This window comes from Pelecanus crispus, chromosome 9 (genome assembly GCF_030463565.1).
Source record: "Pelecanus crispus isolate bPelCri1 chromosome 9, bPelCri1.pri, whole genome shotgun sequence".
NCBI classification, from domain to species: Eukaryota; Metazoa; Chordata; class Aves; order Pelecaniformes; family Pelecanidae; genus Pelecanus; species Pelecanus crispus.
The window spans coordinates 43522786-43535712 of record NC_134651.1 but is presented as its reverse complement, the minus strand read 5'-3'; the positions used below and the strand labels follow the sequence as shown (position 1 = coordinate 43535712).

General features: G+C 53.8%; 3 protein-coding genes across 4 annotated transcripts; 2 read left to right on the top strand and 1 right to left on the bottom strand.

Annotated features, from left to right (window-relative positions):
• Window positions 1-382: 382 nt before the first annotated feature.
• On the top strand, window positions 383-4501 carry HSPA5 (heat shock protein family A (Hsp70) member 5). The gene is made up of 8 exons (XM_075716227.1): window positions 383-498; window positions 698-929; window positions 1261-1398; window positions 1679-1791; window positions 1871-2261; window positions 2571-2808; window positions 3003-3170; window positions 3561-4501. The coding sequence occupies exons 1-8, from the start codon at window positions 383-385 to the stop codon at window positions 4118-4120; spliced, it is 1956 nt and encodes a 651-aa protein (XP_075572342.1). The 3' UTR covers window positions 4121-4501.
• A 731-nt stretch (window positions 4502-5232) lies between these two features.
• On the bottom strand, window positions 5233-7789 carry RABEPK (Rab9 effector protein with kelch motifs). The gene is made up of 7 exons (XM_075716643.1): window positions 7731-7789; window positions 7499-7647; window positions 7268-7420; window positions 6832-6993; window positions 6118-6267; window positions 5779-5928; window positions 5233-5540 (listed from the first exon to the last, which is right to left on the bottom strand). The coding sequence occupies exons 1-7, from the start codon at window positions 7787-7789 to the stop codon at window positions 5260-5262; spliced, it is 1104 nt and encodes a 367-aa protein (XP_075572758.1). The 3' UTR covers window positions 5233-5259.
• A 181-nt stretch (window positions 7790-7970) lies between these two features.
• Window positions 7971-12926, top strand: PPP6C (protein phosphatase 6 catalytic subunit). 2 transcript variants are annotated; one of them, XM_075716008.1, is made up of 7 exons: window positions 7971-8055; window positions 8177-8272; window positions 8620-8685; window positions 9197-9338; window positions 10501-10580; window positions 10736-10945; window positions 12065-12926. In XM_075716008.1, the coding sequence occupies exons 1-7, from the start codon at window positions 7981-7983 to the stop codon at window positions 12311-12313; spliced, it is 918 nt and encodes a 305-aa protein (XP_075572123.1). In that variant the 5' UTR covers window positions 7971-7980; the 3' UTR covers window positions 12314-12926. The 2 variants fall into 2 exon arrangements, with proteins under 2 accessions (XP_075572123.1, XP_075572124.1); XM_075716009.1 differs by lacking the exon at window positions 8620-8685.
• Window position 12927: the final 1 nt, after the last annotated feature.

The window sequence follows — 12927 nt, the reverse complement described above, 5'->3', positions numbered from 1 at the left end:
GGGGTGCGCCAGGCATGTCAGAGGGACCTCCTGATTCTCGCCAATCAAGGAAGGCCAGCTTAGTAGCAGCCAACCAATGGAGAGGCTCCAGCGAGGGCGCTGCAGCCAATGGCGAGGCTCCACGAAGGAGTAACGGAAGGTATATAAGCGCGGGCGGCGCGGCCTGGGCTTTCAGCAGCAGCTTGGGGCGCGGCAGGCTCGTTGGGGACGGTAAGGGTGGCGCGGCGGGGCCTGGGGCGGCGCGGTGGGGCCTGGGCCGGGCCTTGGGGCGGCCAGGCCGGGGAGAGGGAGGAAGGGCGGGCGGCGCTGGCGGCCGCGCACGTGGCGCCTCCATTTTGTGACCGGCGGCTTCTCGGCAGGGCGGTGCGGGCGAGCGGTCGGCATGAAGCACATCTTGTTAGCGCTGCTGCTGCTGGGCGCCGCGCGGGCGGAGGACGAGGAGAAGAAGGAGGACGTGGGCACGGTGGTGGGCATTGACCTCGGCACTACCTACTCCTGGTGCGTGGGGAACGGGCCTAGGGCGCGGGAGGGAGGGCTGCCCCCCCCCCCCCCCCCCCCCCCACCCGGCGGGGCCTGTGGGGCCCGCGGGGAGCGCTGGGCCTCGGGTGGGGAAGCGGGCTGTGGGGCCCGGGCGGGGAGCGGCGGAAGGAGGGGGGTGCAGGCCCCAGCGCCGCCTGATCGCTCCGCTACCCCGCAGCGTGGGCGTATTCAAGAATGGCCGCGTGGAAATCATCGCCAACGACCAGGGCAACCGTATCACGCCGTCCTACGTGGCGTTCACGCCCGAGGGGGAGCGCTTGATCGGGGATGCTGCCAAGAACCAGCTTACGTCCAACCCCGAGAACACCGTGTTTGATGCCAAGCGGCTCATCGGCCGCACCTGGAACGACCCCTCTGTGCAGCAGGACATCAAGTACCTGCCGTTCAAGGTGGGCACCGAGCGCGGAGGGGCGGATGGCGGGAGGGGGGCCTACATGTCCTTTCAGATCCCCTCAGAAGAGGGGGCTGCAGGTGCCGCCTGCCCCCCCCGCCTCTGAAACGCGAGGCTGCTGAATCACGGTGCACCTTTTGAGCAACCCTGCAGGGGGGCAGGGTGCAGCAGTGTGGCTGTGGTGTGTAGAAAACAGTTGTGTTAGCTGGTGTTCAAATTACACTTGTTACAGAGGTTTTGCTTAATCTTTAGAGGGAAAGAAACACTGGGATAAGTGGGAATAATCCTGTGAACCGCTGGAATAGGAGTGTATATGTTGTTCTTTTCAGGTTGTTGAAAAGAAAGCCAAGCCCCATATTCAGGTCGATGTTGGAGGTGGACAGACAAAAACATTTGCTCCTGAAGAAATTTCTGCTATGGTCCTGACAAAGATGAAGGAAACTGCAGAGGCTTACTTGGGGAAGAAAGTAAGTTCATGAGTGCTGCTAGTAAGAACATAAAGCAGCAGCTTTACAGAACTGCAGATGGGTGGGCTGAGTCTGTGGGCTAACCTTGCAACCCTAAGCTCTGTTCAGTGCTGCTGGCCCCTTAGGTGGCCCAGCTGAATGGGCTCAGCTGGTGGTGGGGTTTTGCCTCTCTCTGAAGAACAGTGGGGTACTTGTTATCAGTGTTTCCATTCTTTACAAGCTATGTGCCTTTTTTTTTTTCATTTGTGTAACAAAATTGTATCTTTTACTCCTTATTCAGGTTACCCATGCTGTTGTTACTGTGCCAGCCTACTTCAATGATGCTCAGCGTCAGGCTACGAAAGATGCTGGTACCATTGCTGGGTTGAATGTGATGAGAATTATCAATGAGCCGTAAGTAGCCTAACCTATCCCGCCTGCTGGGGAGGGGGGTGGCAGTCCCAGGTGTCTGAGTGGGCTGTTCCCTGCACAGAACCGCTGCTGCCATTGCCTATGGCCTGGACAAGAGAGAGGGTGAGAAGAACATCCTTGTGTTTGACTTGGGCGGTGGAACTTTTGATGTCTCCCTCCTCACCATTGACAATGGAGTCTTTGAAGTTGTGGCTACTAATGGTGACACTCACCTGGGCGGCGAAGACTTTGACCAACGTGTTATGGAACACTTCATCAAGCTCTACAAGAAGAAAACTGGAAAAGATGTCAGGAAGGATAACAGAGCTGTGCAGAAGTTGAGACGGGAAGTGGAGAAAGCAAAGCGAGCCTTGTCATCTCAGCACCAGGCTAGAATTGAAATAGAATCCTTCTTTGAAGGAGAGGATTTCTCGGAGACACTTACTCGGGCCAAGTTTGAGGAGCTGAACATGGTAAGTTTAGAAAGGTAAAGTTACATTGCCTCAGCTCTAGGCTGGAGACTTGTGAATGTGCAGTATTTCCTGCTGTGACACTGCGCTCTGGGGTATAAATAGCTTGTGCTTGCACTGAAAAGCCAGCAGCTGCTCCTTGCTGGGGCTGTGTGCCTGCTTGTGACAGCTGAGCTCTCATTGAGGCTGGTCAGGAGCCAGTTGATGTTCCTCCTCTATAGTGGCTGTCTGCTGTACGCTATGGCTGCATAATTTGCAGGCTAGGCACCTGGGAGTACAGTCTTACAGTCCTGGGATTTTTTGGTCTTCTAGGACCTGTTCCGTTCCACTATGAAGCCTGTTCAGAAAGTTCTGGAAGACTCTGACCTAAAGAAGTCTGACATTGATGAGATTGTTCTTGTTGGTGGCTCTACTCGCATCCCCAAGATACAGCAACTAGTTAAGGAGTTCTTCAATGGGAAAGAGCCTTCTCGTGGCATTAATCCAGATGAGGCTGTGGCCTATGGTGCGGCTGTCCAGGCTGGCGTTCTCTCTGGGGACCAAGATACAGGTAATGACACCCTCGCTGTCACTTCAGGAGAGTGGTGACTCTGAACAGTGGATATTACTGACAAATGTAGAACTTCTTTTCTAGTTCTTACAAATTCTTGTGCCTCTCAGACGTCCGGATCCTGCTTGCAGTTGGGAGGTGCTGTGTTTCTTTCAGGTTGAAGTCATGTTGGTCTTGGCCTTGATCTGTTACAGGTGACCTGGTGTTGCTTGATGTCTGTCCTCTGACGCTCGGCATTGAGACTGTCGGAGGTGTAATGACTAAACTGATCCCAAGAAACACTGTTGTTCCCACAAAGAAGTCCCAGATCTTCTCCACGGCTTCTGACAATCAGCCAACTGTGACAATCAAGGTCTATGAGGGTAAGTGTCACCTGTGGCAGGCTGTGTTGGCAGCTGGAATCTGTAGGACTCCAGTGCTTGCTACTGTCTTAGCGCAGAGGCTGTAGATACTTCCAGGTGGTTATGGATGTCTCCTTATGGAGAAGAGCTTGGTAAGTGCTAGCTTTCTGAAGCTGCTCTGAGCAGGCTTCTTGACCTGCATCAAAAGCTGTTACTAGAATTTTTTTTTCAAATGTGCCTCTTTCCATGGCTCTGTTCTGAAGAGCTGCTCGGAGGATGAGGTGATACTGTAGGAGGTGCCTAGACAGGTGTCGGGCTGAAATGAAAACCTTACCATGCTAAAAGTACACTTTGACAAAGTACAAACCACAGCTAGGAAAGAAAGAAACCATATTGAATTGTGTCTTCTAGGTGAGCGTCCCCTCACCAAGGATAATCATCTTCTGGGAACTTTTGATCTCACGGGCATCCCTCCTGCCCCTCGTGGCGTCCCCCAGATCGAAGTTACCTTCGAAATAGATGTGAATGGAATCCTCCGTGTCACGGCTGAAGACAAGGGCACCGGGAACAAAAACAAGATCACGATTACAAACGATCAGAATCGGCTGACACCAGAAGAGATCGAGAGGATGGTTAATGATGCCGAGAAGTTTGCCGAGGAAGACAAGAAGCTTAAAGAACGCATTGATGCCCGGAATGAGCTGGAAAGCTATGCCTACTCTCTGAAGAACCAGATTGGGGACAAAGAGAAGCTGGGTGGTAAGCTGTCATCTGAAGACAAAGAAACAATAGAGAAAGCGGTAGAGGAAAAGATCGAGTGGCTCGAAAGCCACCAAGATGCAGACATTGAAGACTTCAAAGCAAAAAAGAAGGAGCTGGAGGAAGTTGTGCAGCCAATCGTTAGCAAGCTCTACGGAAGCGCGGGCCCTCCCCCTGGTGAAGAGGAAGCAGCGGAGAAGGATGAGTTGTAGATACCAGCATCTCCGAACATTGTGTGTGTATATATTGGACTCAGGAACACTTGTTTAAAATATTGAACTCTTAATTTGGAATGTAACTTTGAATCTTCACTCGTGAGTGGAGCTGGAAATGCTAGCCCGAAGTGGCTGTATACTGCTTTTCATTAGCAGTTGCTTGATGTCTGGGGAGGGAAGGGTAGCAGGGAGGGAGCGTAAATGCAAAATGGGTTTCGAAGTTCTGGCAGCAGAAGCATTCTATTTAACAACTTGGTCATGTGAATTTGGTGTAGAACTTTTCTACCTGAAGTGACCACAATAAATTTGTTTATTTACACTGGACTCTGCTCTAGTTTTGTGTTCCCCATCACCTAGTTACAACGGCTGCTCTTAACCAGGCTGTGGATTACACCTGAATGCCAGGATTCAGATGGACTGCTGGAGAGGCCAGCTGGCTGCAGCATCTGTGATGCAAAGCATGTGAGGGAGAGGAGGGCAGATTAACTACAAACACAATTTCCTGCAGTATTAAAACTTTTTAGGAGCTTTGAGTCTCACATGAGACAACAGACCAGTTTTCTGGTCTACACTATTAAGTGTTGGGTGGCTTTTTTTTTAAAAAAAAGCCTAATTAGAACTTGGTCTTTTTATTTGACCATTGATGAGATGTACTGAACTGAGTACAGAAGGAGCTTTTGTGGTGCCTGCCTTAATACCACCTTAAAACCACTTAGTGATTTACACTTTCCCAGGTGTGGGGGATGCTTTTTTCTCCCTGGTTTTCATTCACTAATTTTCAAATTAGTGAAAGCTAAAACCCAAGTCATCATCCCCCCCACCCTCTGTTTCCAGGTGATGCTGTGGCTTTGCAGACAGAAGTGCTTCTGTAGCCAACAGCATGGGAAGCTGTCCTGACAGCACAAACCATTCCGGCAACCTGTGGTGAAGCGACAGCTCTGCAGCAGCTGCCCCAGGGAATGCCATCCCTACCCCAGCAGGACTGCGTGCAGGAAAGCACCCTACTCAGGGGGGTGTTAGTGCAGTGCCACCCATTTGAGGGTAAGAATGTTTATTGGAGAGAAGAATTGGCTTAACCCGGCAGCACCATGAAAGCCGGGTGGAAAAGGCTGGTGCGGGGCAGGCCCGTGGCTCTGCTAGTTGATCAGACTGACGATGCAGTCCCTGTATATTTCCCCCTGGGTGTCCATCCCACCAAACACTAACAGTAGATGCACAACTGTGTCCTCAGCGCAGCCCTCCTCCTCCTCGCTCTTCTGGCACAGGCCAGCGTCGTCACCTGCCGACGTAGTTGACTCTTTCCCAGCTTTGCCTTCCCTGCTCCTGCCAGCCTGCCAGGGAATGACACACATGGCGTGGTCCAGTCTCCCAGCGGGCAGGGGGGAATCAAACTGCAGGAGTGTCCACTGCTGCTTCTCTGCAAAGATACACAGTTACAGCTTCAAATGTAGGCTTAAAAAGCATGCTGGGACAGTGACATCATTAGCTAGATCAGTTTTCAACATTTGAGAGCATTTCAGGGTTTAGTCTTGAACTGTGGTAACTCCAGTGCAGTGACGGTGACTACTGGGAGGGTGAAGCCCCAGAGGTGAGGGGTAACGCGTTTTCCAGGAGCCTGGCATTCACCGTTACACCGCTGAGGGAAGTCTCCCTACCTGTGTGATACTTGTATGTAGTATCCAGCGTCCCCTCGGGACCTATTCCACCAAAAATGTACAAGTGGTCTTTAAACACAGCTGACGCGTGGGATGCCCGTCCTCCTGGGACATCACCCGTGGCTGGTATCTTAACCCATCTCATGTCATCTGTTGGAGAAAAAGAACACGCCTATGGTTACGCATTATAAAAAAAAGACCCCACGAGTTTTGTCATTTTCAACAAATACAGTAATATTTTAAGCACTTAAGAACCGATCTTTTAGATAAAAAGGTTCCCCAAAATGAAAACACGTCATGCAACAGCTATGGCTCTACAGTACCTAGATCCATACTTACTTATATCAATGCAGAACAGATCATTGTAAAAAATATCACCAGCTAAACCTCCATGTATGAAGAGCTTGGTCCCGACTGCAACCACAACGTGTCCATGCCGAGGAGAGGGGGGATCACCGTAAGTATCTGGCTGGGACCAGGTCAAGGTAGCTAAAAATGGGAGCACGCGTGCGTTAGGAAGAAAACTCTGGAAGCTCCACAAACCAGCGACCCCAGAGCCCTGCTGCGGCTTCCTCGGGAAGTGCCTCGGGCGGGGGTTAATGCCTCATTGCAAAGCGCAGGCAAGCCCTCCGATGGAGCCGTGCGCGCTGTTTGGGTCACCCAGCAGCAGGACGGATTAAATCACACAGAAAGCGAACACTTTCCGGTGCGTACGGGACCGTCAGAACTAATGGGACAACTGGGACAGCAGGCGCGCAGCACAGGACGATGCCTCCACGGAAAGGAATCAGCTGGTGGGCAAATGTGACAAACCGTTCCCATCTCCCATGGCGTTCCGCAGCCCAGAGCTTTACGCTGCCATTTTGGCCCAAATTCCCCGCGACTACATAAAGATAAGCGCAGGTCAACGGCGAGGAACGTCCACCCATCCATTTCAACTGGTAGCCAAAGCCCAACTTTTCCACGTCTTTGACTGCGAAACGCAGACCCCTCACTCAACAGAGGACGGATTCCACCGCTTGGCACAACAGCCCTTCACGCGTGCGGAGGTACCTGTGTCAAACACGTGAAGCTGCCGGTCCGTAACAGGTTCCGCTCCTTTGTCTCCCCCTCCAAACACGTACAGGCGGTCGCCTATCGCTGCCGAGGATGTGTGAAATGTCCTCGGCAGCGGCTGAACACCCCTCACTTCAGGACTCTCCCAGGTTCCTATTTCTAATTAGGACATTTGATTGACAAAGCAAGCAATATGGTAACAGAAAGCACGCTCCGCTCCGCTCCCCTTCCCACCCAGGAGCCCGGCGGCGGCTCCACAGCTGGCCCGTCCCACACGCCACGTCTCCCGCAGCTCTGCACCTTGGTGCCGGCTCCGGGCCCCGCTCCCGGGGCGAGCGCGGACCCGATTTCGAGGGGAGCTGCGGGTGACAGAGCCGCCCCTTCGGGCAGCCTCCCCGGGCGGGCCCGGCACGCCGGCTCCTCGGGCACTCACCCGGGTCCAGCACCTGCACGCAGCTCCGGTTCCCCGCCGGGTGGGCGCCGCCGAAGACCCAGAGGCGCGGGCGGGCGGCGGCGGGCAGGAAGGTGGCATGCTCGTAGCGCGGCCGCAGCCCGCTCCAGCCGGCCGCGGCCCAGCGGTGCGCGCCTGCGGGCAGCGGAGAGCGCGGTCGGCAGCGGCCCCGGGCCCCCGGCCCCCCCCGGCCCGCCCCGGCCCGGCCCTCACCCAGCTCCACGAAGTGGGCGTCCGCGAAGGCGCCGGCGGGGTCGGCGCCGGCCAGGAGGAGGACGCGGCCGCGGCCGCCGCCCGGCAGGAAGAGGCAGCCGTGGCCCACGCGTCCGCGGGGCCGGTCACCGCGCGGCGACAGCCGGTACCTGCGGGAAGCGAGGGGCAGCGCTCAGGCGCGGCGCGCCGGGCCGGGCCGGGCCGGGCCGGGGGCCCCCGCCGCCCCACTCACCACCGGGCCGGCTGCGGGCGGCGGCCCGGCTCCAGCAGCGGCAGCGCCCGCGGCCCCATGGCGGGACGGGACGGGCCGCGCACGATCGCCACTCGCCGGAGGGCGGCCCCGGGCAGAAGCGGCTGCCGCCTCCCGGGCCCGGGCCCGCGCCCGCCGGAAGTGCCCCGGGCTTCCGCTGGCGTCAGCGCGCCCCGCGTCGCTCCCCGGAAGTGCCGGGCCCCGCTTCCGGCCCCTGAGCCGCCGTCCCAAGATGGCGCCGCTGGACCTGGACAAGTACGTGGAGATCGCGCGGCTCTGCAAGTACCTGCCCGAGAACGACCTCAAGGTGCGGCCGCGGCGGGCGCCCGGGCGGGGGCTGGGGCGGGCCCGGTGCCGCTGCCGGTGCCGGGGCTGACCCGGTGCCGGGGCTGACCCGGTGCCGCGGCTGACCCGCCCTTCTCCCGCAGCGCCTCTGTGACTATGTGTGCGACCTGCTGCTGGAGGAGTCCAACGTCCAGCCCGTCTCCACGCCCGTCACCGTCTGCGGGGACATCCACGGGCAGGTAACGGGCGGCCGGCCCCGCCGTCGGGACGCACGGTGACCTGGACCGCCGACCCGGCCCTACCGGGGCCCTGCCCTGCGCTACCGGGGCCCTGCCCTGCCCTGCCCTGCGCTACCGGGACCCTGCCCTGCGCTACCGGGACCCTGCCCTGCGCTACCGGAGCCTGGCCCTGCCCTGCCCTGCCCTGTCCAGCCCTACCGGGGCCCTGCCCGGCCCTGTGGTACCTGCTGCAGCAGCCAGCGCCGTGCCGTGCCCAACACCCGGTGCTGCCCTGCACAGCTCCCGGTGCCGTCGTGCCCGGTGCCCGCCGGCGGGCACAGCCCTCACGTGTCCACCTCTCTCCGCAGTTCTACGACCTGTGCGAGCTGTTCAGGACGGGTGGCCAGGTCCCTGACACCAACTACATCTTCATGGTACGTGCGCGCTGGGCTCGCCCCGGTCTCTCGGTGTTTAAAAAAGGCGTTTGAAGTTTAAATCCTGATACGCTCATTGAGTTTCAGACCTTGCCCACGAGTGTTGTGTTTGCTTTTGCTGTTCGGTCACCGCGTACGGGTTTTACTTTGTTGAGTAAAGTAGGAGCTACGTGGCGCGAAGCGGCGCAGAAAGGCGGGAGCGCGATGCCCGGCGAGCAGAGCTGTGCCGGCGGGACGGCAGCGTCCTGCCACGGCGAGGGGCGTCCTGAGGGCCCGTCAGGTTGTGTGTCGGGGCAGCTCTGGATGAGTGTGGTGGCGTAACGGCAGCACGCCAGCTCAAACCCAAAACTCCGAGTGACCAAAGAATGCATTCTCCTAGATCCAAGCAGATCCCGGCTTCCCTTCGGCGTTAGCTTTTGTTACGCGCTGCGAGGAGTTTAGCATGGATGTATCGCTTTGCATTTTTCTATTTGACTGTTTCTCCATTTACGAATATTTTTTTGACTTGCAGGGTGACTTTGTAGATAGAGGTTATTATAGTCTTGAGACTTTCACTTACCTTCTTGCACTAAAAGCTAAGTGGCCTGATCGTATCACACTGTTACGAGGCAATCATGAAAGCAGGCAGATAACACAAGTGTATGGATTTTATGGTAAGTCTTTATCCAAACGATTTCTGAATGGGGGCTAACGCGTAATAAATGAGTACGGCGTCTTTCCCTTGGGAAACCTGTTTTGAATGAATGCAGCACTACCTGGGGCTTTCCTGGGACTTGATGGGAAGCGGGTGCAGTAGAACTTGAATGTTACTGTTTCTTAATGTGATCGTTGTGTTCATGAAGCAGAATGTGTTTTAGTCCAGATCTCTCTGCTCTTTTCCTCCAGTGTCTAGGTTTTCTGTTTGGTTTTTGGTGCCACATTCAATTTTAGAGATGGAGGAAGAGCACATATTTATACAGAACGTGCTTTGGTATCTCATAACGAAGGGTTCTACACGAAGCCGTGATGTTACTGTAATTTCCCTTAACTTTCAGTGTAACTAAAAGTCAGTATCAGACATAGAGTTTGCTGTGGAAGTCATTTATTGTCAACAGTGAGCATCTGGGAAAATGCCACTGGCAGGAAATAAGCAACAGAACAACTGTCTGAAAAACTGAGGGAATTACATTGCTTGGAATCTTCTTTGTTGCTGTGTGAGGCTTTGATAAAACCTGAGGAAATCCTGGAAAATACCTAGCACCTGCCACAAAGAATAACGTCTGTAACACCATTTCTTTTGGATAACATACGCTACTGCTCTCGACAAGAGCAAGTACAGATGTTCGCAGGTGGCTTAAGAAACGCCTGCCCGTCAGGTTTATTGCCCCATTCATGTAGCTTTAAGCAAAGCCGCCGTAACTCCCACTGGTGGAAAGAACATCTTCTGCTAGCCCTGGTCAGCTCACGCTTTCTGCCTCAATTCTGTATAAAATTTCCCAATTTAAGCGCTCGGCCAGTCTAGCCAAGGGTCAGTTCCTGGCCGGCCTGCCGTGGGAAGCAGGAAAAGCATCGTCAGCCACGTCGTGCGGGACCCTGTTTTCTCTGTGCCGCCCGGTGCGTTGCTCGGCAAGCGAAGACCCAGGGGTGCCTGGGTCCCTGCCTGCGAGGCCCGGCCAGCAGCAGCTCCGAGCGCTGCCCGCCGGCCGCTTACCGCGGCGCCCGATGGGGTGTTTATTATACATCTGACTGTCGAGTTCTGCTTAAGTGTTTGCCTCTGATCTTATTGCCTGAATTCCTTCTGATCCATTAAGAAGAAAAAAATTCTCTATTTAACAGATGAGTGCCAAACCAAATACGGAAATGCGAATGCTTGGAGATACTGTACCAAAGTCTTTGACATGCTCACAATAGCAGCTGTAAGTGTAAACACCACGTTACAAAACTACGAGCAGATTGTCTAAATGTGACTGCTAGAATGAGTGACCTTTAAGGGTCACACTGGTAGCGTTCTGGGCTGGATCAAAATACCAAGTATTTCACATATGTATCTTTTTTTCTTTTTTTCCTCCAGTTAATAGATGAGCAGATTCTCTGTGTGCACGGTGGCCTCTCTCCAGACATCAAGACACTCGATCAAATTCGAACCATTGAACGTAATCAAGAAATCCCTCACAAAGGCGCCTTCTGTGACCTTGTGTGGTCCGATCCAGAGGATGTCGATACGTGGGCGATCAGTCCGCGAGGGGCAGGCTGGCTCTTCGGTGCAAAGGTGACGAATGAGGTAATGATGCTGTTGTATGCAACGTAAAGTAGTTGCAGGTGCGAGATAAGTTGAAGTGTTTGGCCACGAGTTCGATATCTACCCTAGGGATGAACAGATCAAGGGCACTGCGAGATGATGAACTTTCTTTGTAAGACCGCTGTGAGTAAGTCGTGGTGCTGGAGAAGGTTCGCTCAAGCCAACTTGAAAAAATGAGCCATTTGAACTTGAAAGCATAAATACAGCTGCCAGATGCGATACTGATGTTGCTTTTAAAAAGTATAATGCAGTGAGACTAACTGGTATCGCTAGGGTTTGTGTCGAATACTTTTCTAAGGACTTGGGCGAAAAAAAAATACCGTGCGAGAGGGGAGAGAGAGAAATACTTTCTCTTCACAATTCTTGACTTAATTTTTGTTATGTTGGACAAGAGTGAGCAGACTTCTTAAAGGGGGCCTATAGGAAGGATGGGGACAATCTTTTTAGCAAGTAGCAAGCCTGTTGTGACAGGACAAGGAAGAATGGATTTAAACTAAAGAAGAATAGATTTAGACTGGATATAAGGAAGAGATTTTTTACACTGAGGGTGAGGAAGCACTGGCACAGGTTGCCCAGAGAGGCAGTGGAGGCCCCATCCCTGGAAACATCCCAGGCCGGGCTGGACGGGGCTCTGAGCACCCTGGGCTGGTTAAAGCTGTCCCTGTCACTGCAGGGGTTGGGCTGGATGAGCTCTAGAGGTCCCTTCCCACCCAAAGCATTCCATGGTTCTGTGATTCTATTCTATTCTCCAGGCTAACACGCTGACCTGCCCAGGCCCCTGCCCCAGCTGCATTACTAACTCCGCACTCGTGCCGTGCGTTGTCCCTGGCCTTTCCGCAGCACTTTCAGGCAGGATTGAGCCTTGCGGACGGCAGAAACTCGGGCATGGCAGCTGTCACCTGTGTTTCATAGATGTTTTTCACCACTCAGGTCTGAAAACCTGAATAGTTGGGGTTTTTTCAGCACACTGGGTTGAAAAAGCTGCTCTCTAACCCCTTCGCGGCATGCGTGTGCCCAGGCTGTGGCTGGGAGAGGGCTGTTGCGTGGGCAGTGGTGTGCAGCTGCTCGGAGAAAACTGACCTTCCTTTTTTCCCTTTGCAGTTTGTTCACATCAACAACTTAAAACTCATCTGCAGAGCGCACCAGCTAGTTCATGAAGGCTATAAATTCATGTTTGATGAGAAATTGGTAACGGTATGGTCTGCTCCGAATTACTGCTACCGCTGTGGAAACATTGCGTCAATCATGGTCTTTAAAGATGTAAATACCAGAGAACCAAAGTTATTCCGTGCAGTTCCAGATTCAGAACGTGTAATTCCTCCTAGAACAACCACACCGTATTTCCTCTGAGACCCTTCCCGCCTGCTGTCTCCCTCTTCCCTCGTACTGTCCCTTTACAATATACTTTTTATTGAGCACTTTGCTGCTGAAATGCTGCCTCTTGCCTTTTTTATTTTTAAATTATCTAAATTTATTGTGTATTAGGGTGTCTGTAGCAAGTTTCTTTTTTTTTTCCCCCCCTCCCTGCCCTAGATTAATTTCAGCGTATTTGTCATACGTCCTTGAAATTTATACTACTGCATGTAGTTCTTACGTATTTCTGGGTTTAGATGAAACGTTTGCCTTTTAACAATCGTGGTACCCGGGGCGCAGCTCAGCCCCGGTGTGTTACTCAGCTTTTTTGTTTGGTAAGTTTTAAGAAATTTCAGCAGCAAAGTTACAACCTCGCGTGCAGGGCGGGACTGTGGATGCCTTGTGTTGTGTGCACGTCCGCGGCGCAGCGCCGAGTCCCCCTCGTCAGAGCTTGTTTTAAGTGGATAAAAATAAAGCGGTCAGAAGGGCTGTTCCCCTTCCCCCTTCCCTTTTTTTTTTTTTGTTTGTTTTCTTAGGATTCCAGTTCAACATCCACAGACCTGCTACAGCGATCCGATTTGTACATTAAAATAATTGTTGTGATTTTTTTT

Coding starts and splice junctions, on each gene's coding strand:
- HSPA5 (XM_075716227.1), top strand. CDS start 383: ATGAAGCACATCTTGTTAGCGCTGCTGCTGCTGGGCGCCGCGCGGGCG. Junction 930..1,260: donor TCAAGTACCTGCCGTTCAAG/GTGGGCACCGAG, acceptor TGTTCTTTTCAG/GTTGTTGAAAAGAAAGCCAA. Junction 2,262..2,570: donor AGTTTGAGGAGCTGAACATG/GTAAGTTTAGAA, acceptor TTGGTCTTCTAG/GACCTGTTCCGTTCCACTAT.
- RABEPK (XM_075716643.1), bottom strand. CDS start 7,789: ATGGGGCCGCGGGCGCTGCCGCTGCTGGAGCCGGGCCGCCGCCCGCAG. Junction 7,648..7,730: donor CGCCCGCAGCCGGCCCGGTG/GTGAGTGGGGCG, acceptor CGCTTCCCGCAG/GTACCGGCTGTCGCCGCGCG. Junction 7,421..7,498: donor CGCCCACTTCGTGGAGCTGG/GTGAGGGCCGGG, acceptor CGCTGCCCGCAG/GCGCGCACCGCTGGGCCGCG.
- PPP6C (XM_075716008.1), top strand. CDS start 7,981: ATGGCGCCGCTGGACCTGGACAAGTACGTGGAGATCGCGCGGCTCTGC. Junction 8,273..8,619: donor GCGGGGACATCCACGGGCAG/GTAACGGGCGGC, acceptor CTCTCTCCGCAG/TTCTACGACCTGTGCGAGCT. Junction 10,946..12,064: donor GTGCAAAGGTGACGAATGAG/GTAATGATGCTG, acceptor TTCCCTTTGCAG/TTTGTTCACATCAACAACTT.